This window comes from Copidosoma floridanum, unplaced genomic scaffold (genome assembly GCF_036245765.1).
Source record: "Copidosoma floridanum isolate Cflo_tuat_1 unplaced genomic scaffold, Cflo_Japanese_pri ptg000032l, whole genome shotgun sequence".
Classification (NCBI taxonomy): domain Eukaryota; kingdom Metazoa; phylum Arthropoda; class Insecta; order Hymenoptera; family Encyrtidae; genus Copidosoma; species Copidosoma floridanum.
In genome coordinates, this window is record NW_028321909.1 from 6278320 (window position 1) to 6306069 (window position 27750).

The 27750-nt window shown below is 45.6% G+C and overlaps 1 protein-coding gene across 2 annotated transcripts in view; it reads left to right on the forward strand.

The window, feature by feature from the left end:
* Positions 1-26696, forward strand: part of dati (zinc finger protein datilografo) — an 83699-nt gene extending 57003 nt beyond the window's left edge. Inside the window, exons 4-13 of one of the 2 annotated variants that reach the window (XM_023389197.2) lie at positions 7421-7614; positions 13959-14015; positions 22113-22272; positions 23883-24095; positions 24169-24291; positions 24402-24560; positions 24730-24930; positions 25559-25782; positions 26304-26457; positions 26569-26696. In XM_023389197.2, the coding sequence (XP_023244965.2) occupies positions 7421-7614; positions 13959-14015; positions 22113-22272; positions 23883-24095; positions 24169-24291; positions 24402-24560; positions 24730-24930; positions 25559-25782; positions 26304-26457; positions 26569-26696 (1613 nt within the window). Of the gene's footprint in view, positions 1-7420; positions 7615-13958; positions 14016-22112; positions 22273-23882; positions 24096-24168; positions 24292-24401; positions 24561-24726; positions 24931-25558; positions 25783-26303; positions 26458-26568 lie in introns of both variants that reach the window. The other variant, XM_089597246.1, reaches the window with a different exon arrangement.
* The last annotated feature ends 1054 nt before the right edge of the window (positions 26697-27750 follow it).

Here is a 27750-nt window from a genome sequence, read left to right on the forward strand (position 1 = left end):
TAAAATAAAATAAAACAAATGACCAAAGCAGCGTGTACAGGCTTTAATAAAATCAGCGAAAGCTCGTGTCAGCGTGCATCTAAAACAAGCGGGTACGGTATGTTTGGACTAGAAAGTCATTGTGAATTCATGAACGAGGCCTCTTCAAACATCAACCAACGGTGGGAGGTCCACTCGAGCCACCTGATTAACGCGACGCACCGAGAGAGTACAAAGTCTCTTCTGGAATCAATCGTGACGTATATGTGCAGTATACGTAATATATATTCCAAGCCGCGTTGGCGCGTGTGTGCACCCTCCTTTGGTTGTGTCATTTTAATCATCGCACGGTAGTGTAGCAAGCCCGAAGCGAAAATCCGTGCAGCGCACAAAGGCTCAAAGCAGGGGAGCCCTCGGTCATCGAAAAAAAAAAGCTCTACTCCCCGAAATCATCAAACGCCTGGGGCTTTATTGAAAATTCTACGCGCTCGCTCTTGTGAATTTTCCATTTGGTTTTATCCCCGTGTGCACGGGCGTACTTTACCAAGGATCAAAAAAAGGAAAAAAAAAAAAAAACAGTCCTTTTTCATGACCAAAATTCACGATTTTCCCTTCCGTTTGTTTGAAAATCGTCAACGAGAGCACACACGGAGAGATGATTTTGCGCGCACGTATACAATATCCGGGCCCGAAGTCATCGAGACAAAAAAAAGACCACCCTCCGCTCGCACGGCCCGTATTCGTTATCCAAAAGAGGAAATGGAAAAATAACAGAGAGAGAGAGCACCTGCATCATCGCACACACAAGCAAAAGTCATCGAACCCTGGTTGTGCACAGGGCGTTGCTGAAAAAATATGCCTCACCCCTATACACGAGCCCCGCCTGGATTTTCGCGTTGTTTTCGCGAAATCAACAACGACGACAACAAAATATTCCCTGAGCAGCCCATACACATTGAGATAAAAAGGGTTGTCCGAGCACACCGACGCACCCTCCGTACACTAAGTTTACGCTAGTATGTGTGCGCGTCATCCCCGTGCATGTGTGCTATACGGGCTCGAGTCGATAGCGCCGCTTCAGCTCCTGTCCAGGGGGCGAGAGAGGCCTTTACTCTCTATCTATCTCCAGCTAAAACACATACTGTGAGCACAAGTGTGTGTGTGTGTGTGTGTGCAAGCTGCAGCAGCGGTCGAGCAAAGCGTTGGGAGAGGGGGGGTGGGGGTGCAGTTTAATGATTTTCAAGCTGGAATTTCGATGACGCCGGGGCTGTGCACCAGCTTTCCTCTTCCTCCTCCTCTCCGCTCCTCCCCCAATGACGCTCCAGCTGTTGCACTCGATCGTGCCACATTTTAATGTGCGTGCGTGTGTGTGTGTGTGTGTATGTATATTTATTTATACGAACGAGGATATAGGCGAGTAGGCACTCGTTGTCGTCTCTGTGACGGCGCAGGGGAAACACGCACACACGCAGGGAGAGAGAGAGAGAGAGAGTTTCGCGTAAATTTTACAGGGCAGTGCGTTGCGCCGGAGTATCCTAGACCTCTGCACTCGTTCCTGCGAGAACGAACGAACGAGCGGGCGAGAGGGGCCGAGGAGGGAACGAAATGCGAATGCATTATACATGGATTGCAGGGGACATTAATTTTCTGGCGCGGACGTGGAGTGGGCCGCGTGCACGGGTGTATATACATAGCCTGCCGAGAGGGTGCACCGAGTGCTGCCCGACTACAACGAGTGCGGCACGTATAGTGGTGTATTGGAATGGGGCAGGAGTAGGGAGCCAAGGGAAAGCTTGCGGGGGATGGTGTGGATCGCCCCTCCTCCTATATACCCTCCTCTATCTTTATCCTCTCGTACTTTTTCTCCTTGGACGTGCGTTGCTGCTCGATGGGCACACGTGTGCTGCTCCTGCGCGCCACGCGAGCTTTTTTCCGCCGGTGATTTTGACGAGTGGACGAGAAGGAGCTTTTTTTCTGCTCGCGTGGTTGGTTGCTGGGATACTTGTGTGGATTCGTCGGGTGTAGAGCAAACGCCTGATTATGACTTTTCGGGTATTTCAGAGTAAGAGAAAACGAGACTAGCTTTCGATGACTCTAAGGTGCGTGGGTGTCGATCAGAGGTTGAGAGGAGAAGGATTATCGATTAGCGGAGCGGACGGAGCTCGAAGGATACGGGGCCAGTGTTGCGCGACTCCCCATAGAACAGCGAAAATCCTTTGTACGTACTTACAGATAATATTGTTGAATACTGGAGAGCTTTCGCGCGTTTTTTAACGTATTAATTCGTAGATGCGCGTACAATTTTGTGTTTTGAGTTCTAAACATGAAAAAAAAATCCCAACGCTTCACCACTGACTACGAGAAAATTCTCAACAGATGTAAAGTACAGTAATTTATATGTGGGCAATACTTTGGTACTGTTAGACTAGATAGGAGCACACGTAAGCCTTCGAACAGACTGAGACGCGAACGAAGCTTACCTAGCCTACTCAAGCTCATCTCTTTACTACTTGAACCAAGTATGTGTACAAAATAGGAAAATTTTAATTAGGTATTTGGAGTATTAAGAATGTTAATGTTAAATACGACAAAGCTCGGTTTATAATAATATTGTTTGCCAATGATGGTTTTTGTAACAGAAAAAGCTTTATAAAAAAAAAAAAAACAAAAGCTTTCCGATGTCGATCGATGTGGCAAGAGCTTTACGAAAAGCTAAAGAGAAAACAAAATAAAAGTTAAATATCAATAGGGGATCGAGAGCACAAAAACGTATCATTCAATTTTATAGGGCTGTCATTCATTCGTACCTTTTTTTTATAGTAAATTCGTAGACAGAGTATGATTTTGTATTTCAAACGTTAAGAATTGACTGAAATAAATTTCTAAAGCTTTTGTTGGAATATCAATATTAAATTCATTACAATGTTGTGCCGACAAATAATGGTATTCGTAAAGGTGCATCGATAGATTGTACACAATTTTTCTAGCCTAATAGCCTTCGATTCGGGTCGACGTAACAACTGTGCCGCTAAGGTACTATTGGTTATCGGTTGCAGAAAGAATTTCACGAGAGGTTGAGGAAATAAAACAAGAGAAAAAAAAAGTTGAACGTCGAAAGGGTCGAGGGCGAGTTTAAAGGGTTACTGCACCGATTCATCAAAAAGTTCCTTCCAATTCGTAATACTCGGCTGGCACGACAGAGACACGAACTTCGGGTGGAGAAAAAAAAGGGGGTCGCCGAGATTCTCTCTTTAATATCTGCCAGCCTCCGTACCTATACTCTTCGGCGCTTTTTCTTTCCTTTCTTTTTTTTCCTGTTCTTAATTCTCCTACTACAACCCCGTCAGTCTAGCGTCTCATCCGGGCGGCACGCAAGATTTTAAATTTAATAATTCTTCTTCATCCAACTCTTGCCCGCCGGCCACGCGCAGCCAATTATTGCTATCGTCCTGGTACAATCATTTTACGTATACATATACATTGCCCAAGAGTATAGAATATATTCAATTTTTCGCTACGATGCGCTTAGGAAGATTTTTTTTTCACCCTCTCAATTGTCGATTAATTGAAGAAGGGACAATGTGAACAAAGATTGTCTTTTCCTTCTTTTTTAGTATCTATTACCAATTTTTCTTGTAGCCGTGTGTTTATACATAATAAATTAAGGGTATTGAAAACAAAGCTTTGGTTAAATTTATAGTGTACAATCTTAAATTTGAATAAATAATATCAAGTGAATATACGAGACTAAACAATGGCTTATCGATGTTTTATGATGCAAAAAAACAAGTTTAAATATTATTTCATTATTTAACACCAAGAAATGTACAATATTTTTCATTCATGACTGATACATGATTGTTTAAGTCTGTCGAGTCATTTTTTATCGTATACAACTCCTTTTTACAAAATGTATCGATGTGTTGGCAAAGAATACAAGTTTCTTGAACCAAATTTGAAACTATTCATCGAGACACATAATCGCCAGACCGTGCTACACCAGCCGACATGGTACAAACACCTAAAAATGTAAATAAAACTCATGAATATACATTTTCCTTCATCTAAAAACAAATATAGATGACTAACCCGTAGATTATCCCGCAAACTCCCTCATTCTCTCACTTAGAAAAATTCACGTCTTTACAACTAAATCCAATCCCCAAGCAAAACAAACTAGCTCAACAGAACAACTATACGAAGACTACCAAAAAAAAAAGAAATAAAAATAAAAAAAAAGAAATCACTCTGCTGCAAATTCGTCTCGCGTGCTCGTAAACGCTTCGGCGCAACAGCAATCATCCACACTTTAATTTTACATAAAGAAACGCGCGCGCGTAACTTCTGTGTGTTTCTCTTTAGCCTCAAACACACAACAGATTAAAAGTTAAAGTGGAGCCGATCAGTCGAGGAAAGATGAGCGCAAGTAGAGGAAGTTGGCACGGACTTTGTTCCAAGAGAAAAGCAACCTCTCGCTAAAACAGTACAACCCATTCGTGTACAGGTGCAAGGGGAGCTTGACGAGTGTGCACATACGGTCGTGTGTGTACTACTGATATACGTTGAACACCGGCATTTATGCTCTCTCCGCACTCGTTGAGCTCACTTACACACACACACACACATATATATATATATTATTACAGAAGTCAGGTCGAAAGTAGGCGTGTAAGAACGCGTTTAATAAAATTGCCGGCAGAGCTTTTCGTAAGTGCCGGCTAATGGTTTTGCTCGCCCCGATAATGTCGAGGGGTTGGAAAGTTTCGCCGTTGATTGAGGTCTATTACGATTTTCGTGATGCCAATACACGAGGAAAAAAAAAACAACAGCTACAGCACTGCGACGCGACGAAAGCTTTTTTTTCGTGCATACACTTGCGTTACCAAAACTTTTCCCCATAGACAATGGTCGTCATGAAAAATTTACCATTCTCGGGTCCTGATGTACCTGGAAAAGGGGTACAGGGGAGAATTTCCAGATAACAGAAATCCATCGGTATTGTATGGGTAGAGTCGTAACCCGCGTATACAGCGAAATACAAGAATTATAGCCAATCGTGGTTGAGACCTCGTACAATAGAACCGAATAGCTCATAGGAGCAGTATATACACACCTATACCCATACGCGAGGAGGGACGAGATAATAGAGCGGCTCCAGAAATATACACTTTTCAGCGGAAATGCGTATACTGTTTTTCCACCCAGGGCTCGTTAATTATGAAAAAGCCAGCCGATAATAAGAAAGCAAACGCACTGTGTTTTCCAACGGAGCCTCTCCTTGCCCTCTCTTCCTCCCTTTTTCTCTATTATTAATGCGATTTTAATTGACGGTGGACAGAGGATGTACCTTATACACGTAAACTCGCGTACGCACCTGTCCACGTATATACACACCGTATATGAGTATACGATAAAAACGAGAGAGAGAGAGAGAGAGAGCCGGCCAAAAGAAAAAAAAAAAAAAAAAAAAAAGGCGAGGGAGTGTATCCCACACCGTAATATATCGATGCGGTGGTGGTGGTGGCGGCTAAATAAGTAATTGCTCGGCGCTTGGGCTGCTTCTTCTCTTCTGCTCCTCCGCTCATTGTTATTCGGGGTCTTCGACACGTATTGACCTCTTCCTGCCCGTGCGGCGCGGGTGGCTTCCACTATTTCTTCTTCTTCTCCTCTTCCTTCCTTCCTTCCTTCCTTTTTCGTTTCCCCCTTTTATCTTGGCCTCATCTCCCACCTTATTGGCTTTGGATTCGCGGTGCCTTTTGTACACAACGCTAAGGAAAACGCGTGCGTGTACGCTCTCCTATACAATATACTATAATGTACATGTCGTGCGCCATGGCTATTGAGAAAATGGATTGTGCCAGTGTCCGACTGTCTGTCTGGGGAAGGATGTTTTGTGAGTGTGTGCCACAAAGGGTTCGTTATAACGCGAGAGGAGGCTGTTTTTTTTTTTTTTTGTTTTTTTACTATCGATCGCGTCTATCGTTTTTTAAATACTCAATGGGGTTAAACGCTTTTTTCTTCGATACGAGTAGTGCATGGATGGGAAAGGGTACAATGTTCGTACCTTCTGTCCATCGTCGTTGTAAACGAACATATGGCAATACTCAATAAAGGAGAAAAAATTTACTTTCATTACTTTATGAAACATCTTTTTCTGATTCGATTTGAAATATCAAGAGGCGCGTATCGCTACGAAGTAGAAAAAAAAAAAAAAAAAAAAAAAAAAAAAAAAAAAAAAAAAATTGGACGAAACGAGCTGAAGGTAGAGGAAAGCTATTTTTATTAAATTCGAGCGCTCCGATCTTCGATGAACCGTTGGGAGGCAATTGAATAAAACATAAAATCGGCGCATCGCTTGGGCTCTTCTTCTGCCGTTTTTTTTTTTTTCTTTTCTTTCGTTATTCCCGCAGCTCGAGGCGGCTGTGGGTATATATGTGCACGCGAGCGACGACGGGTAAAAAGGCAGGGAAGAATGTCGATATTAATAAAAGTTAAATTGAGCCAATCGCCCGTGGAAATTACAATAGACGCGCGCGGTACTTTGGGAGGGATGAGGAAAAACTCTGCTGTAGCGGAAAGTAAAAAAAAAAGGGGGGATGTACACGCGTTGGAGAGCCATGATGGACCGTTAGATGAGGGTGACCTGGTGTGCAAAGTTTGTTCAACTGTGATGGATTGATGAAAAAAATTGCAATTTTGTTCGCGCGAGTAAAATCCATTATTGGATCGGAACCAAGGACCCGCTGGTAGCCGAGAATAATCAGGAGCAAAAATGACCATTGGAACAATGAAATATACCTTGGCAATGAAGATCGCGTGAGAAACGTACGTGGTACGGCGATGAACAAAATTAATAATCAACACGTGTAGCTCAATTTACCTGAAACCCTTTGATAACTAGATTTATAAATTCAACCTTTTAACAGGCGCTTTTTCGTAGTCGAAACATTTCACATGATACCTACAGTAAGTATATCTATCCATCCACAGTGCCATTTTTAATGATGTATATGTGAAAAATTCTGGTGTTACAACGGAAAAAAATAAAAATGAGAAATCGTCATTTTTGTGAAAAAAATGATGATTAAAAAATCGTCCCAAGCACGGACGATTGCACGACAGAGTAAAGGGTGGTAAATTTTTATTAGCAAAGCGTGTACGATAAACTCGTTTGTAATGTCAAGGTTGCATGAAATAGGTACGAGAGGAAGAGCATTACCCGAAAACAACATCTGCCCGAGTTCACTGAACTTACGCCCACGTAGAACATTAACCCCTTCGACTCGACACTCACTGTATACTCCAACTTACCTTAATTACTTTACATATTTTATCAAAGAGCTGCAATTTGTATACTTCATACATACGTGATGTATATAATATATTACAACCAAGAAAAGAGAAAAATAAAAGAAATAAATAAATAATCGTATGGTCACAGGTGAACGGCCGTACAAGTGCCACCTACCCGATTGCGGGCGGGCCTTCATCCAGCTGTCGAATCTCCAGCAGCACCTAAGGAATCACGACGCGCAGGTGGAGCGCGCAAAGAACCGGCCGTTCCACTGCAACATTTGCGGCAAGGGCTTCGCCACGGAGTCCAGCCTCAGGACCCACACGTCCAAGGTCAGTCATGTATGTACCAAATCCGACGTCCATGATTTATTATTTTACAATCATCATTACTACTTCTACTACTGCTACTACTTACAACTACTACTATTACTACTTCCTTTTTTGTTTACCATTAATACGTGTTTTCGTAGACGCGCGTTTTCGATCAAGGGATTTATGAACAATCGTACGATCACAGATTTCGAAAGTTTTTCTATGTCTCATGGGAGCGCGTGGGAGAACGCCTAATGGTTCGATAAAAAAAAAGCCCGATAAATTTGCGGAGTACAACCACACCGGGGGTTGTTTTGTTTTTTTATTCTCCTCCTCGGTTACAAGTGGCGCGCGTGGCCAATTCAATGAACAATATTGACGCGTCATTGGAGTAATGTCATGCTACACGTCACTCTTGCACCAAATGCACGGCGGGCTGAAGGTAAATTTTCGCAATCGAAGCATGGATGCATTATACAAGTGCAGCGAGTGCACATTATACACCTTTTTTCTGGGCCACACGTTGCATTTGATGTAAGTAACGCTCTGTATCGCTCTTTCCGCGTGCGTATCTACGACTACTAATTCAACACTTACCAATCACACACGCACATGATAACACGCATCATATACACAAATGCGCGATTTTAAGTCACCGTAAACCACGAGACACGCACGTGTGCGTTTTCACGGTGTCAAACTAATCTGTCAAGATAAGGTAAAACACGAGTCGACGTATATTTATGTATATGTTTATATAACGTATACGCGTACCTGTACTCATATCGTGTGCAAGGCAAGTTTGTCGTTAGCTGTGAACTTGTTCCAAAGTTAAACGACGATACAAATTAATAAACAACTCGCGTTGCACATTTTACATATAATGCCTATACATATATATACATAAGTTTTATCGCGGTGGTGGTTGTTCACGCTTTCACGCAAAATTTGTACATATATTATTTATAATACTGTGTAAAATTAATCAGTGACACATTGCTATATCATTATACCATCATCATATAATTATGTATACTTATCTCGTTGGCTTTTCCTCTCACGTCGAATCAATCTGTTCTTATGTACACGTATATGTTAAATAACATCATATATATACACACAATATATGGATGAGCTTTGAAACGGTGTCAGTCTCGCATCATCAAAACATATATCGCACCTCACGAGCACAATTATTGTGATAACTGTTTGAACATGCAATGGAAATCAGTAAATATTTCTATACCCTCAAAAGGAACCCCGTAAAATCGAGGATAATCAAGTATACACCCGTATCATTAAACGAGAGAACGGAGAAAAATCCAAAAACAAAGGGTCGCAGGAACGGGAGGGAATAAGCGTGCGAACGCGCCCGTCTTCTAGTCCGGTGTCCTTAAATGGATTATCGTTACACCGGTACAGTGTATACACACACGGAGAGAGAGAGCGAGGAGGGGGGGGGGAGCAATACCGGTATTGTGGTGCGCTGTACGCTCGTTACGTTAGAGCTCGCAGGGGGGGAGGCCCTTAACGTTTGGCAGAGCGAAGAAAGCCGACTCGAGGAGCAGGGAGGAAGGAAGGAAGGCAAAAAAAAGAGCGAAATAATATAAAGAATCGGGCCCAAAAAAAAAAAAAAAAAAAAAAAATTGCGCCGTACACACACACACAGCGTGGCGCAAGAAGGAGCAAACGAGGAGGGAAGGAAAAGACCGCGCGCTCTCGTCGTGTCGTGTGTGTGTGTGTGTATGCATATAAGGGGCCTCTAATCAAATTCACCCCCTTTGAACAATAGGGCCCGGGAATCTCGGACCTTTTTTTTTTGCTCTCTCGGCTAGCTGCTGCTGGCCAACCGAAAATCTCTTTCTCTCCCTGTCGACCCTTTCGCTTTCTTTCTCGCCCGGCACATGTCTCGGGAGAGAAAGAGAGAGAGAAGAGCAGCCGAAGAAAAAAGCCAGGGGAAACGGACAGATGCCTTCCGAGAGATCTCTCTCTCTCTCTCCTTCCTTCCCTTCATTCTTCTTCCCTCCTCCTGCCTCTCTCTTCGCACGATCGTTTAATTTTAATCCTCGGGAGCCGGGCTAAGCGCAAATCATCCTGCGGAGGTACGATCTTGCCTCTGGATTTGGGTCTTCTTTTTTTCACTCCTCAAGAGCCGTTGTTGTTGGGTATACCGTATCGCATTTTTTAACTTTTTTTTTCATTGCATTTTTCACATGCGCTAAAAGTACAATTTTTCGTGTACGACCCAGTCCCTGCACAAATAACGTTTCCCTCTCTCTTTCCCTCTCATGTATAGAGCTGCAACAAACTCGAAAATTGCCCCTACAGAGTATCGCCCTGTCGTGCATTTTTGACCCCGTGAAAAATAGGTACGTCGTATAACGTAACGTTTACGGTAGACGCGGGGAAGGAGCAAAACGAAGAAGCGGTTCTTTCAACGTCCACCGATCTTTGGGCAATAAATATCTCTCGGCGGTGCACGCAAAACCGTACATCCGTGGTAGCGGTGGCCCTCTTCTAGATCCTCCTAATTGAAACCTAATCCGTGGCTTAAAGCCTCGCCCGTTTGGTTTTCGCCCACCGGCGATGATAAATCCTCGGCCGCGCTAATCTGACTCAGCCTGCACTTATGCGCCTCCCTCCCGCGCCGCGTCTATAGATCAATCTTTTTCGACGGGTGTGCCAAGATTTTCCTGCAACAACAGCATCAGGGGGGTCCCCGATGGCGCCTCGACACGAACCGAGGGGGGAGTCGCCGGTGTGCTTCTTTCGGCGCTCGTTTTACATGTTCGTGCGGCTTTTGTCGAAGCTTCCTGCAATTTGCGGCAATTTTTACCCCCTTCCTCGCCGCGACCCGCCTCGATTTTCCCGATTAAACCAAGGGGCTTTGGAAGTACGGGGCGATCATCTAAAATCATGCAAATGAGCCCTCGATTGAGATTATAGTTTAGAAAAAAAAAAAAAAACTCCGTTTATCCCCATCTTTCAAGGGAGAGTTTTGTATACACAAACGGGGTGTATATACGTAGAGTATGCAGGACAACGCAAAACGCTGGAAAAAGCCCCAAGGGCCGGGAGATTGCCGGGAGTCGTTAGCCGGGTCCATTTTCGGGAGATGTATATCCGGCAGCTTTTAAAATTAGTTTCTTTACTGGCGACACGACGCTCCTCTTCGCTGGATTACCGCAGAAATAAAGTATCGCGTTCCCGTGTATATATACACAAGCGCGACTCTCGGGCGTAATTAAAACAAGGCCGGAGTTGTAGTTGCCGGTGCAAAGGTGAGGAGAGTTAAATGCACAAGGGGCGGGTGAAAAAGAGAGGAGGCCGTGCCCCGCGTTTTCTAGGGAAAATATAAAACGAACCGAGGGGGAGAGAGAGAGCCCATCTCGGCACGGGACTAATCGAATTGCCCGCGCGGAGCGAGCGCAGATTTCTCGAAATTGTTTTCCTCGTTTCGCCCGGCAGATCGACTCGCGCTCTTTTTCCCAGGGACACGGGGGACACATTTTCCCCCGGAACCGGAGGTGCACTGGTCAGGTTGCTACTGTTAAGGTATACGAATGTATTGTGCGATATTCAGCTTGGATGACGAATTATTGCAGTCGTTTTTAGCTAATTAACATTTTCGAGTTGGTTCGCGAATGGAAATCATGTTGTACATGTGCGTACTTTGTTAGCATTAGATCATTGTAATCGAGTACAAAGAGGGCTAATGAGCATTGCGTTGCACACGGGTTATGGATACCTTGTGCACGGCAAATTAATAATACTAAATAGACAGCCGATCGGTGTATTTGCACGTGTAATTATATTGTAGATTAAAATGGAAACGTATGCCATTACGAAGCGAGTAGTGCACCGCTCGGATGGACAAGGGATGAAAAAAAAAAAAAAAAAAAAAAAAAAACCAAGAAAAACATAGGAAAGATATATACACACAAAACCTACGCGGAAAACAAGATGCATTTGCCTAATTAGAGTTTAATCTGCACTTGCAACAATTAGCTATCCATTGCTTCGATCTGCAACTCCCATATAGTACTTCGTATCGCTCCCACAGGTACACGTATACACGATGCTTTTACATTTCTTTTTTTTTTTTTTTTTTTTTTTTTCATTAATTTTTATCCTACCCATGCCTCCCGAGCGTTTTGTACATTTCGTGCGATTAAAATAGGCAACAATAAGCAGTTATACGCACGGCTCTTTGGAGAAATAAAAAGAAATAGCTCTCGCGCCGTCCCCCAAACCACCCCCCGCGCGCTCGGGCCATATAGCGTGTCGGCGAAACATTATCTTTCTTGCGCCCAACTCGGTGGCCGTACAGGTATAATATAGAAAGGCAATACACGGCGTCCCTGGTATACGTACGGAAAGAGAGCGCCTGGGGAAATCGAATATTATAATAGAAACGGCGCCTTCGGATGCGGGAGCGCGATATGTAGACCATCAGCGGGAGAGATACACATAACGCACACGCGCGCGCGGGCCTCCGTCGTAATAGACCACGGCCACTTACTGCCCTTGTTTCTCGCTCCTATCCTCTTTCCCCCCCCCCTACCCCCTCTTTCTCGTACTCACTTTCCTTTGTTTCGGATCCTCTTCCCTTTTTACTTTATTTCGCCTATTTTCTGGACACGTACGTATAAGTATATAGGTACACGCGCGCGCGCCACCCGAATTGCGTCCTTCCGCATCCTCCTCCTCATTTCCGATGGAACGGTATTCCGGGAGATAAAAGGGAATAACCTAATTTAGCGCACGCTTGTTTTGTACCGCCGCGCGGGCCCGTGTGTCTATGTGTGCGCGCTCCTCCTCCTCCCCCTTTTCTTTCTTTGGCCGTGTATACCCACTCTCTTGGCCGGGGGGAGAAAAATACGCTGGAATTCCGAGCTAAAGAATCGCCCCGATAGCATCTCTCTCTCTCTCTCTCTCTCTCTACGTGCTTTATTTATTTTCGCCGCGCTATCATACCAATTTATACCAGGCGAAAGACTGCGGATCTTTTTTTAAAACTATTTTTCACTTTTGTGGCCAGCAGTGGACTTTTTTTTTCTTGTTTTTTTTTTTTAAATTAAACGCATAATTGGATGCTCCGTAATGAGAAATGAAAAGAGTATACATCATCGCGATAGCCCATCCCCTGCACTGCGACGAAAGAAGGTAAACAGAAGAGAAAAATCATCGTTGTCGTCTAGCAAATTTTCCGTCGCTTGGGAAACTTTTCTCGTGTATACACACTTAACCGAGGGCTAATAGTTCGGGTGTCGTGATACAGCCCCCTCCCCTTTTCTCTCTGTTTCTTCGGCAACCCTTTCTCCCATTCTCGGTGGCTGCCGCTGCTTCTGACCCCTTAATTGCCCTCGGAGGCGCCTGCGCGCCCCGTAAAAACTCGTTAACCCCCTGCCCGTGCCTCGGATTTATTTTCTCAGGCTGTACGCGTAGCCGGCTGATGGCTGGTTTCGCGGCTAAATATGAAAAACTTAATCGCCCGATGATGGGCCATTCGGGGTGTCTTGATTGTACGTAATGTCGCGACCGTCTGTGCGTACGGTTTGCGTGTCTGTGAAATGTGGAACGAGGGCCAGGGGGTGAGGGGAGGAAGAAAAAGGCCAAAGACCCGATCCATGTGTCCCCCCATAACTGTAATTATACTTACTACGATTTTTTCATGATTCATGAGTTTGCGTCGATATACACCCGTGTTTTATCTTATTTGGTTGTTCGTTTTTTTTTTTGTTTTTTTTTTCCTTTTTATCTCCAAGGGGATAGGAATGCAGTCTTCTGTATCTTCAATTAGGCACGATGATGTTTGAGAAAATTGCCTCTAGCTTGATGATGAAAAAGTTGATAGCCAGCACTTTGTTGTTTTTTTATTGTTTTTGTTTTTAGATTCTTTTGACACGCGCGTATGCTTTGCAGTCTACTGAATAGGGACCTTCTCTAAATTAAACATTTGCCGATTCGTTGGATACGCAGTGGCTTCTTTATGCGATCAGACGAGCCTCATCGAGTTATCGATATCTCATTCTCGAGGTTATTAAATTAAAGTGCGAAAATTCCATCCACACGATATGTCTTTATTGTACCAAACGAACCATTTATGTATATGTTTTGGTTTTTTTTTTTTTTTTTCTTTTTTTTCCCTCCAAGAAACACATGTATATGCATAATACACAATCTTTGATTTTTCATTTACTTGATGATATTTTAAATCATTTGGACGTTATCGGATTTTGCATACATCATAAAATAATGGAAGAAAAAAATCTAAAAAATTTTTTTACTCCAAAAAAAAAAAAAACAACAATGTCGTCGATTGTTTTTTTTTTTTAACTTCAGAAGAGTGTGTTTCTGATTTTGTTTAGAATCATTGCCAAATGCTACTTCCGTCACAATTACTGCCGAATCAAGTTGACATTCGGGTGAGTTATATAATACTTTAATCATAAACTAAAACAAATTTTTATTTTTATTTTTTTCTTACTTTTCGTTTATGTTTTTTTTTCACAATGTTTATTTACTTTTTTGCAACCCATGAATTTTTTTTTTTATTTTCTCCATCTAATATCTTGTTGAAAAATCCTCGTTTGCATTTGTTTACCTCGACGAGCTTGTTTTAATCTAACCTGTATGTTATCCTCCTCAAACATCTAATATCGCCTCTTTCCCGCAACCATCATTGTTATCATGTCGCATCATCACCACAATCCAAGTAGAAAATAAAAAAATAAAAAAATCGCACCAGCTTAATCGGGAACAACGCAAGAAAGAGAGCCGAATCAATCGGGCTCGCGCCAGCCCATTAACCGTTTCTCCCAATTAGCCTACCCCAGTAGGTACACCTCTTACCTAAGTATATAAGAGAGCAAATTCTCTCGTGTGCGAGCGGCTGCAAACATCGACGGCTGGCTTAACTCCAGAAGAGGAGACTCTCTCTTCCTCCCTCCCTGCTCCCCTTTTCTCTGGGCTCTTTGTCTTTCCCTTTTCGCGCCGCATTTTAAAATAGATAAGTGGGACGGCCTTTCGCGGTCGGGACGTTTCGTTTAGCACGGATAAATTGCAACTCGCGCGCAGTCAAGAGTATATTTTTCACCTCGACTAATCGAAAAAGACTTCAACTCTTTTTTTTTTCCTTCGTTCCACTCTCGATCGCCAGTACGAGCCACGTGAAGATATTTCTGACAACCGCGTGCATGAATTTCATCATAAGTTAAACGGTAATTTTTACACGGGAGAGAGAGAGAGAGAGGGAGAGAGAGAAAAAGACTCTTTCCGCGTTCATTACGCCGCTTCTCTCCTTCATTCGTCCCAGCGCGTGTATCTAAATCTCAGCCCACTCCTGCAGCGCCAGAAAGATAGTTTCTCCGCTTTTTTCCTGCTCCTCCACCATCTCCATAAACTTCTTGCCTGCATCACGCGAGGGAATATCGCACGCGCTAATAGCACTCGCCCGTGCCGGAGTATTTATAATGAGAACTACCGGCGTCGCTGCCCTTTCCCCCCTCCGGCTGCATCTAATGCGATTACATTCGCGTCTCCAAGAAAACTCATTCTCTCCCTATCTCTTGTGTGTGTGTTTTTTTGTGCATTTTACCCTCCACCGCTTCGCTCCATCCTACAAAGCACCGCGGGCCCGCTCGAATGCGCGGTCGGTCGAAATTTCACGTTAGCTCGGCTAATTAATAGCTCCGCGGGTGAGTTTGTTTCTGCTCGCGAGACTTCGATTAATCCAATCTTTTTTTTTTTTTTTTTTTTTCTCTGTTCGGTTCTCGTGGGAAAAAAACATGGCGTGCGCGCGACTGCCGCGGAATTTAATAAATATTCACACGTCCAATAAATCGATCAAGCTCCGACTCGTGTTGCAGAGACGAGGAAACAAAAATCACAGCCGCGATTAAAATTCATGTACGTACACGCGAGCGTATTATTGATATTAAATTAAAAGCTGCGGATCTAAAATTGGAGCTCCGGTCCGAAAGAATTGAGAGACAAAAGGTTCCCATGACACCCTCGTAAAGTCGTCACGGTAAACAACAGCGAACTGAAAAAAAAAAAAAAAAGTCCCTGTACGCGTTATGGGGGGGGGGACGATTCAATTCACGAGCAAAGTACCACACTCCGGCTTTTTTTTTTTTTTTTTTTTTTTTACCCTCGACTCCGCCCTCGGCTTTTTTTTCGCTACTCTGCCACTCTCCGTCGCCCTTCCCCTACAACGCGTACCAGTCCCCGACTCACACCCCAGTTACCTTTCCCCCCCATTGTAAACTCTCCGCTCCACCTTTTTTTCGCCAGCCGTGCACGCACCTATCGGCGATTATTTCGAAGCGTCGCGTGGTGTCATGGCAAATTTTTTGCCATACGTCCCTCGCAAGCTCCCTTTTTTCCCCCCTCCGCTACGGGCATGATACACATCCGGGGGGCTGGTTTTTTTTTTGCGCCCGTGTGTACACACACATCGGGGGCGAAACTCGGTGTTCATTAATCGACGATGCAAGGGATTAGTCGAGTCACTGCGGAAGCTCGTCGTCGCGTTAATAACGACGGACACGGAGAGAGCGTCAAAGGGGTTGAATCGCGCACAATGCGGACTCAATGAAATTATTATTGGTCGGCGGGGAGGGGGGGGGGGCAAAAAAACGCAAGTAGGTATACAAACGCGTAGGTACACGTTCACGGGGAGGTGGACAAAAAATTCGCGGGATCGTGCGAACGGGTCTTGTGTCGTCGGGCGGGTTTTTTTTTTGTTTCCACTCGGTACGCGCATCACGTCGCACACCTATATATGTATAACATGTACGCGACGACAAATTGAGTCATTTCGTAATTGACGGTGTCAGCGTGACATTTTAACGAATGAACTTGCCAATGTCATCACGCCGGCTGACTCGGAATAATTAACGTTCTCGGAGGGGCTGTTTTTTTTTTTTCCTTTCTTTCTCAAACCTCATCAGGGCCACGTATAGGAACCGGCAAAAGATTTCCCGACGAGCTCGAGCTACCTACCGTGACGAAAAAATCGTCGCACGAATCAATTAGAAGAAAAAATATATGCGACAACAACACATAGCAAGCGGACGAAAATAAATCTCCCAAGCATGGGGGTTGGGGGAAGAAAAAAGTCGAGCAGAGCGTACTTTAAAGACGTAACAAACTGAAGCGTAACGACTGCAGGCTCTTACTGTCAATCACGAGAGGCCGGGACGATCGTGGCAAAAAACACTGTAACGCGGGTAAAGAAAAGGAGGGGGGTATAGCCGGCAGCAAGCTCGTAAAACAAGGCGAGTGTCAGTAATGACAAAAGGATTCGCCGTTCCTGGAGTATCCACTCCACGTCTCGTGAAAAAAAGGAGCTCCTCCTGATGCACCGGAGAGTCTGTATATCTCGTGTATGGAACGAGAGAGAGAGAGAGAGAGAGAGAGAGAAAGAGGAGGTGGAGGAGCGGCAGTGGTGGTGAAGGTTACCCTGCGTCTGCAGCTCGCGGGGCCGCGCAAACGAGCAAAAAAAGCGGGAGGCCGGCGCGGAAAAAATAGAGGGACCGACGGGGAGAAAAATCCTTCGGACTTATCGGCGCGACGGGGGCCTCTCTCTCCCTGCCTTGATGTATACGTTTGAAAGAAGAGGCCAGCGAGGGAGATCTCCTTCAGCGCGCAGTCTTTTTTTCTCGCTGCCCTTCGGCTTCCGGCTCTCTCTTTTATTTTATTATTATTATTTATTTTTTTTCTTTTCGTTTCTCGAAGCAGCGAAGGAGCTCTCGTTGAAAAACCACGGCAGGAAGGTTCGGCTGATCGAAAAATTTCCCAATCGTAGGGGTTGATTTTTACGAAAAAATTATTGAGAATTGTGACGAACTCTATTGGAAATCGATCCACTGGAAGGCTTAAAACGATCATGCAAATGTTGAACTGCCTAAAGAGTCGATAAATTATTTGTTGATGAAAAAAAAAAAAAAAAAAAAAACGAGAGAGAGCCTTGTTCATTCATCGGACAATAATCTAAAATTGAAATCGAAAAAGCAAACGAACGATAAAAAAAAAAAAAAAAAAAAAAAAAAAAAAAAAAAAACCAAGAGAGGCCCCATCCTCGAATCTCGTGCGGCGAGCGAGCTAATTGCAACAATCTATTTTCACTCCGCGCCGACAAGATCGGCAAAGGGGGGCGACCGCTATACGTACATGTACGCAGGCCCTACAGCAGCAGCCAAAAAAGAAACCAAGAGGGAGAAGCGAGGAAAATAAAATGAACACACACACACTGCGCGCTGGTGGAGAAAAACAAGGCACGCCGAGTTAATTATAATCGCGAAAAAATCGCTTATCGAACCATTAACTTCTTCCCTCTCTCTCTCTCCACCCCCACCTTCTCCACCTCCTCTCCTATTCCCGGCTCTTTCCCGCGCGAGTACAAGCAACTAGTAGTACCAAACCGTTATACGTTCCCTCGTTGCTCTTTCTATCTCTCGTTTAATGTATATATGTATATACGCACGTGCAATATCTACATATACGCGCGTCGTGTATGTATACATACGAATCCTCGAAACGGGATCGAACTCTATACGTAATGCATGTAACTCGTACATAAGAGAGCTTCTTTCATTTATGAGACGCGGAGAAAGAGTACCTCACGGAATAGGTACATATGGGCGCAAAAAAAAAAAAAGAAAAGGAGCATTATTACGTACGTGCATGTCAACGCGTGCCAAATAGATATACACATGGTTACCTATAATGTACTCCGTACAAAGGTTTTCTATTACTCGGTGTCCTAGAACTCTCGCGCGCTTCAATAGTCGTTTCCCTTGTTCGTGCCGTATACACACAGCTCGCACTTATGTCTTTCGCAAAACGTTTCGACTGTTACGTGAATGTTCATATGTACATTATACCTCTTTCGTTAGGACAATGAAATTCCTCTATGGCCTTTTCGGTGAAGTAAAAAAGTAGCGTAAAATCAATCGGTCGGATAAAACTTTGCTCATTATAGCCACGCCATTAAAAGAGGCAATTTACCTTCTTGCTCGGCTCGGGTGTAGCAAAATGGCCACACAGGGACGAGCAGCTATAGCATATACGTATACAAGTATATGCATTACAAAATATACAGGACAAGTAAGTGAGCAAGCAAGCGAGCGAGTAAGCACCCGTGGTACCTATAAACAAGCGCGTCACGCACCGCTACGCGTCTGCTCACACCCACTTCCTTTTTACGCCACTCCCTGATGCAGCAACTACCTCCTCCTCCTCTTTCGCTCTAGGATCCACGCTAGAGAGAGCCTGCGTGCATGGGATTGTTTTTTTTTTTTTTTTTTTTTTTTTCCATTTCGTTAAACCCCGTTTTGCTCGTTACGTTTGTTCCCATAACACACGCGTGCGTGAGTCCCCGGTCACGCGATCGCGGGCCGCCGATTAACTTTTCGGGCCATCTGTAACGCTCACTAGCACATACATATTATACTCAATTAACTATATACACATTATTGCGCTCTGTTGTTGCTGTTGTTTTTTCTCCCTCCCCTCGTTGTTTTTGCACGCACCGGGTTCGTTTAAACCCTTTCTTTTTTTCTCTCCTGTCCAAGGATATCCTAGAGCTTCCAGCAATAAACCAACTCGATAAGCGCGTACTGGTCCGATTATTCGACGCAGAAAGATCGAACGGAGCGGGAGCTGATGGGGGGGGGGGGTCACCTAATGACGATAAATAATGTACTCAAGAAAGAGAGCCGCTCGCCGTTCTAAATCAGTCGGAGCTTTGGCGCGCAGCAGGAAGTAAGGAATCGTAAATATAGAATCGGAGAAAAGGGAGCTCGAAAGAAAAGGGAGGAAGAAGCTTTTCCGCGAGGCTCAATTCGCGCCGGGGATGTTTAGTCTCTCCGAGAAATCCCTCCTAGCTGCTGTTGTTGCACGAGATGATCCAGTGTTTTGATAAGCCGCTGCGTATGTACAGTTGCCGTTGTTCTCTCTCTCTCTCTCTACATGCGACTGCACGCTGTGGTTTTCATACACGGGCACTAGTTTGACTTTTACTTTTTTTTTTTTTTTTTTTTTTTTTTTGCGCTCCACGCACCAGCATAAAGTACGTCGGACATCACTGCCGTGGCGCGTTTCTTTTTGTGGGACACCCGAGCTGGCGCGTGCGTGTGGAATTTCTCATTGCGTATGCACCACCAAACGAGTCGTTTAGAAAAATAAACGGGGTGGGGTAAGGAAATTTATTAACTCTAAGGCCAGTCCGAGAGGGACGGGAAAAATGGAGAGCTTCGACTCTGGCGTGTTGCGTACAGGAAAGAAAAGACGCGGGGAATAAAGTCGAAGACGCGTATACAAAACAGGGTCCCCGAGGGCGGTGAGGCGGCTTGAAAAACCGAGCGAGAGGTAAAATAAAAGGGCCATATAGCTAGAGAGGAGAAACGCACACGCGAGATGAATTTGCCGCTCTCTCTCTTTTTCTGCGCGCTTGCATGCATCCTCGCCCACGCGCTTCTCCCGGGGAGAGAAAGGCACGCATCCTTAAAGGATATACCGGGGGGGGGAGGGAGGACCAGGAGAGGAGAGCTGCAAAAAGAGTCCCGCGAGGATGCTGCTGCCGGGGAGTAGTGCGCGAGCGAACGGAGGAGGTGGAGGCGCGGGGGAAAAAGAAAAGGCTGAAAAATCGAGGAATAAAGAGTGCGCCCGCGCTCTCTCGGTGCTCTCGCAGGAAGAAACCGGTTTTTTCCACTTGGGCCAGGTCGGGGCGTCGAACCTTCCTCTCGTGCCTCGGACCTCGTCGGAGGAGCGTGCATGCACGTACAAGCCTGGGAGCGTGTAAGAGAACGAGGGAGACCAACTTCTCTCCGAGAATAACTTGCTGCTGATGCTCTTCTTTCTCCCTCCTCCTACTTCTTCTTTCCGCGCCAGCTTGCCCTAGGTCCGGGGAAAAAAAAAGTCAGAGGAGGAGGAGGAGGGGGCGAGCGCGTGTGCGGGAGAAAAACTGAGGCCACTCGCTCGCTGCCTTTCTCCTCGCGCTTGCAACTTTGCTTATCCACGGAGGATTGAACAAAAAAAAAGGGGGGGGGGCAATTCGAAGGTTGGAAAACATCAAAGGACACTGCCAGACTTTCGGGTCGTTGCCGCCGATTCTTATTTTAGCCCCCTCGCTCGCAAGCTTATTTTTAGGGAAGACCGAGTAGTGGAATTCGCGCGTTGGGGTAGGCCAGTTGAGCTGCGTTTTTCGATTAATACTTTCGGAGGCTCGCGTTAATCGAGTTTTAAAACAAATGGGAAATAAAAAAGATCTCGATAAATCACAAGGACATCCCGGGCGTGCCACGACTCGCGTGTCCTTCAACAATGCAAACGAGGGGAGAGGGAATAAAAAAAAAGGGAGAAGCTCTCTCTCTGTCTCTGTGCGTACTCGTACAGTATACACGTATGCAATTCACATAGGCGATAAGAGAGGAAACACGCGTACTTTTTACGGATCGCGAGCCAACATGCCCGTAGTGTTCTTTTCAATGTCAGTACTGTCGCATTTCTTATCTTTTCCTTGGTTTGTTTTTTCCGCTATGTTTTTTGTTTTTCTTTTTCAACACAACACACTGCACCACTAACAACAAAATATTAAGTAGTACTAGAAGAAAATTAAAAAAAAAAACTGAAAACACGTTGTTATCAAAAGGACGTCTGATTTTGTGTATTATTGTACATGTTAATACCAATATAATTAAATAAGGTAAAAAAAGAAAAAAAGTAAACAACAGCCAATCATTGGTTCTATGCTTTGCACATAATAATTTTCCATCACATCCCCATAATCTTTGTCTCATTCGAATATTGCACATTTTGACCATCATATAGTGACTCTGAGTTTTCGTTCACCTCGATCTTGGCATTCTACTTCTATCCCGAAATCTCAATCACATTCGCCCATTACGTCTCTTTGGTCATTATTATGTTTTATCTCATTGGTTACATACCACATACGCATTCAACCTCTGTTTGCTTTTTTGTTATAAAATTTGCCAAGCTCGAAATGTCTTGTAGTCTGTACTAGACACACAAGATCGTCAATTTTTCTCGCAGCGCGAAAATCTATAATGGCCTCACCCAAACGTCCCAAAATGTCCCTCCGAAACCCATGACCTCCAAATAAGACCACACCTTGCCCTCCCCCATATGTGCAAGGCGTAGCGCCAATAGGTGGCATACTCCGAGGATGCTCGTATACACAAAAGGTCTGACCCTGGTATGTCGTGTACTTGTGTTATGTGCTGTCGCCCGGCGCCCGGCAACGCAACAATCCCGTGTGCCGTCATCGCTTGCGCTTCTCCGTCCAATCGGCAAAACCAAACTGCGGATCATCTTCTACTACTCTGCCGTCCACGCGAACCTCTCATCCTTAACAATAACCCATGGTGATGGTAATCATTGGTGGTGGTGAAAAAAAAAACGGCGCGTCCACTGTCCCGTCTCTTGTCTCTGTCTGCTACTGCTACTGCTACCGCTACTGTCTTCTACTAAAAAAACCAAAACCGGCAAAAAAGGAGCTGCAACAGCGTGTCGTGTTCCAGCAACACAACTCACTCATCGGCGGCCCGAGTGCCACCAGCTGTCCGGTGTGCCACAAGCTCTGTCTGGGCGGCGAGGCCCTCATGGAGCACATGAAGGTCACGCACAAGGACCCCAACGCGTCGGGCGTAGCCAGTAAGTATGCCAGCCCGAGAGGCACGTCTCGGAAAGATCGAGCAGCCGGACGACGATCCTTTCACCCTTTGGATCCTCGTTACGACTCCTCTTTGCAACTCTTTGGACACGGGAAGGTCCATATTTCATCACCGATATTATGTACATGTATAACTTTACCACCGATCCGATGGTTATTGTATGAAAGTTTAATCGCTACTTTCTCAAGCTTCGTTCACCATATACAGCTTCGTATCGCGATCGCATCTATCTGCTATATTTTGGGTATCTTCGAATTTTATGATGAATAAAAAAAACCATACTTGATAATGCATGAATCTTTAAACCCAAAATATACAAGTCTCTCGCGCTCTACACGTCTTCCCATCGACTGTTCTCATTGGGGTAACACAATTCTGCCATCTTAACAAGGTTGCGGTAATTTTTGGGTGTATATTATGTGCACACATATACGCGAGAAGCTAGAGAAAGTGGCGTGGCCCGTGCGGTTAACGGGATGACCTATCGCGTATTATCGATAAGATCTTAGATATATTAGTATACACTGTGAGTCCCAAAATCGCTTTTGGCGCGGGCAAAAACACATCTATCGGCATGCATGTATCTACTTCACTTCTCGTGCTCGTCTACTTGTATCTTTTGGTCTCTTTTCTCGAGATTTTTCATTGCACCCACTGTCATGCCTATACATACGGACTCCTCGACTAACGGGTAAAACTTACTAACACATCGTTCACGTTGCCTGAAATTTGATCGAAATCTAATGTATAACTACGGTGGAAGAAGGTGTATACAAACTGTATGTGTGTGTTAGTGTGAGTGATGAGGAAGAACTACTGTGCTACTTTTGACACTTTGAAGCGAGCTGGAGTTAAAAATCCGAAAATTTGATCAAAAACCTAACTTTGCACTTTTCCAATAATACATTCTCGCGATCGGCAAGTCGGTCTAATCGAGTGACTTTTTAAATAGGTCGATTACAGCGTTACCGGCACTTGGCCGTCGTGGACATGATATATATATATAAATATAGAGAGCAAAAATCATGCAATCACGAGCTCTGGATTATCCGTGGTTGCGCTTAAAGAATTACATCGGGGCTATAAATAAGTAAAGAAACCGAAGCACGAGCGGTGCTGTTCTTATTCCTGGAAGCATTTGTTTCGCGCTGAAAATACCACTGATTATTTATACGTGTGTAATCTTTTACGAGGGGAATAGTAAAAAAAAAAAAAAAAAAAACTATACAGATTTCGATTAAAAAATAGGAAATAAATGAGCAAAGTAACAAAAAAGACACATGAGTTCGCGAGTATGTATGCGTTTGATCGACGAGTGTCGAATGCGTGGGAGAGACATGTGAGACACACAAGGACGCGAGCACGCGCGAGTTGGCAGCGAATCAAAATCACAACGCCTTGGCTATATTATATACTGTCAAATGAGACATGATGATTTGACGCGCTTGCTCGCTCTAGTGTCTATAAATACATTTTTGGGGGTAATATGGTGGTGGTGGTGGTGGTGGTGGAGAGATGATATATATTCTACGGGGGTACGTACGCTTTAACCTGCTTGGCATTGACCTCGACCTATGTGTCGCCCTATTGTTCCCACTGCTGACTGCACGACCTCCGTTGCCGGGGTTTACTTAGCAAAGCGTCGCACCGCAAACCACCCGTGCCCCGTCTGTGGCAAGCACTACGTCAACGAGGGCAGTCTCAGGAAACACCTCGCCTGCCACCCGGAGACCAGCCAGCTCAGCACGAGCCTGAGGATGTGGCCGTGCTCCGTTTGCCAATCCGTTTTTACGAACGAAAGTGGTGAGTGTCCAACATACGGTTTTTTTTTTTTCCATCGAGTAAATCATTGTAACGATGGGTCGACATTCTACAGGCCTACTCACGCACATGGAGCACATGAGGATGGACCCGAAGCACCAGTTCGCGGCGCAGTACGTCCTGAGCCGGGCCGCCGCGGAAAGGCGGGAACGCGAGCTCCTTGCAGGTACGAGTCTGGGTAAGTTTTATTAACAACAATAGCTAGAAACGCAAAGGGAGGGGAACGATGAACAAAAAACAAAGAAAAGATTTGCAACGATCTAATGTTAACGTTGACGCGCCGGGCAGAACGTTACCTCTCGTGTTCGGGGACCGGATTGGGCGTCCTCGGGAGCCAGATGGGAGGGCCCCAGAACCTGCAGCAGCCACCCATGTGCCCGTCACCGTCAGCCCACTCCGACAGCAGCAGCGGCAACGGCCGATTATCGTCGGCCGGCAGCGAACCTGGTACGGATGTTTTTATTCACCGTATTGTGGTGTATACTTTAGTTATTATTATTATTATTATTATTATTATTATTATTATTATTATGCATATTATAAAAAATACCCCACATAAGAGTCGGGATACGGTGAAAGCCGAGTCACTCACGTTTACTTGTACTGACGAGAGCAGATTTTTACGCAGGCGCCGGTTTGTTGAACAACAACAACAACAATAACAACAACAACAACATGGCCTCGCCGGGGCCGAGCGGCAACAAGCTCAGCGAGATGCTCAGGGCCGGTAACCAACAGACGACCGCCCAGCAGTACCACGACGAGATGCAGACGCAACAGCAGCGAATGGCCGTCATGGCAGCCGCCGTTTCAGCAGGTAAGGCATTGTTTTTGTTTCGCGGAAGATGCACGAAAAGAGGACTGTACAGCCGTACAAAGATTGAGCGAAAAATATCGGTCAGTCGCTATCGAGGGAACAAAAAAAAGGCGTCGTGGCGTTATTACGCAGCGATAAGTACACTATAATATAGGTACTCTTCGTGAGAGAGAGAAGAGATAAGTGGTCGAGATGTGTATACGTATATCATCACCCAAGGAGAGAAAGCTCCGATGCTCGAGGGGTACAGAAAGATCGCGCCGTTCCAATTACCCGCACGCGCGGTATCGGCCAATCGATGATTTACAATTGCGTTTCACGCACTTATTTATACACGCGCGTTAATATTTATCGCGGTACCTCGAGTGTGCATGACCCAAGAGTCTTTTCTTCTCTCTCTCTCTCTCTCTCTTTGTCAGTTCTTACCAGCGGAGAAAGAGCAAATAAATGTGCTTTCATCTTTTGTTGAAATATACATGGAAAGGGTTTCGCCAAAGTTTCAAGATTTCGTGGATGCAACAATTTATTTGTCTCGATATATTTTTCCCCAAAAACAAATGCTTCTTTTGTCAAAAACAGCGGTAATTGGAAAGACGAGGCGTAACGAGGAATAATAATGAATTTTCAGGGCTGCAAAATTCGGTGTCGCCCAACCTGTCACCAGCCGACGTCGCGTCCCTGGCAGCGGCGATGAGGATGGGCAACAACGGGGACATGAGCGGCACGGGACAAGGCTCGACGGGCGGCCCGGGCCAGCAGCAGGGCGTCCAATCCTCGGGCACGGACACCCTCCTGCGCTCTCAGGCCGAGGCTCTGCTGCGCTCCCAAGCGGAGCACGCCATCAGGCTCGCGGTAAATATAAACATAATATACCCTCCTTCTCTGAAACACCCCATACCATAATACACTATGTAGCTCCTCTTCATTTTTCTCCCGCCCCTCCCTCTCGCTTACCCAGGGGCGCTCTCTCGCTACGCAGCCTCTAATTAGGGCTCAAGCGGCGGAGGGTCTTACGGGCCGTGGGGACATTTTTGCCGGGTGTTAATTAATTTCGCACCTTCGTCGCCGTAAACGCAAAAGACTCGATTAACCTCCGTGGTTTGGTGGGGCCCTTCTCCCCCCTTCCCCATACCTCCAACACCTGCTCGTGTATTTTCAATGTCGCGATATCCTGGGAAGATAGCACGTACCCATGTAGAAGAAATGATTCATCGATGCTTCGTCGTTCGCGTTTTGCTTTTGAATAACAGGGGTCTCGCCATTGTTTATCGATGTTCACGGGCCGGGTATACGTGGTTGTCGATCGATCGGGAGATAAGAGCCAGAATTGATTTGTGGGCACAGTAATGGACACAATTTGTGCGTATAAACAGGTATCCCAAGCAGCTGCGGCAGCGGCGAGCTCGGCGAACGACATGCGACATCACCTGGGCCAGCACAATGGCGGCGGGGCGACCGGCATACCCGGACACCACACCAACCAGCAGCTGTCCCAGCAGGACCAGCTCTCCCCCGACATAGGTGAGTGCGTTTGGAATTGAAAAAAAAAAAAAAAAAGTCACTGCTCGCGAACGGCGAGACAACCCGAAATAGCACGGCACAACTGATGCTTTTGTTGTTGTTTCTTATGCTAAGAAGCCCTGCGCCTTCAACAACTGAGCACCGAGCAGAGACTGGAGCACGCCCTCAGGCTCCACAGCGATCCCCGGGCCCTGAGCTTCACCCTCCAGCACGTGGTCAACCAGCAGAACAACCAGCAACCATGAAAATTTGGTTACTACTGAGACGAGTGGACCTCCTGGGCGCAGGACAACACCAACGCGGCGACCGCCTCCTCTACCGTCAACTCGATGGACACTCTGCAGCAGCAGCAGCAGCAGCAGCAGCAACAACAACAATTGCAGCAACAGCAGCAACAAATGCTACAGCAGTTGCACCAGCAGATTACATTGAGTAACGAGCAACAACAGCAGCAGGGGGGCGTGAAGCTGACGATTCCGCAGATCGGCCACGACGAGCAGCAACGCGGCGTCAAGAGGAAGGCCGACGAGATGAGCGGTAACGTCGTCGAGAACGCGTAGGTGCCCTACCGAGCTCCTCGACGCCGCCCTCGGCGGAAGCGTCCAAGTGAGAGGTCAATTCTAAATCACTCATTGTCTCAGCTAGTACGAACAAAACAAAACAAAATTCCCTCAATACACCACAACCACTGCTGTTATGACCATATGTTGTAACAAGCATCAAGATGAACATTATACCGTCCGAGCTGGGGTTCATTACGCTCAGCTCGGGTATTTTTCACGAAAGGCAACGTCGATTCCGTACCAACGGTAACAGCCACATCGTCCGCACACGGAAGATTGAGCGCGCGGACGCGGACACGTGTATACGTATGAATATTGTACAATATGCTGTTACGACGTGCGATTAAATATATATAGAGTATACATATGTAAAAAAAAAACAAAGAAAAGAAAAAAGTACACATAAGGATAAGCGATTACGGAGGCAAAGTCGCGCGCGAGATCCGAAGGTGCCTGCTGTCGGAGTGACTCGGAAATCGGTGAGCGATCTCCGGGTCACTCGGCAGCCGACACGACGCTGTCCCTGAATTCGATGTGTACGCGTGAAAAATATAGGAATGAAAAAAAAATTAATGTAACCCGTTGTGGGGCGGACAGGTCGGTGGGTATTCCCATCGGCCTGTGTACAGCCCATGCAAACGTGCCATAATAATTAACACTAGAGCCACAAGCACGCGTTGCTGCACCGCTTATGTTCCACCAGTTGCGAAAAGGCCTCTCTCGAGGCTTTCCACTG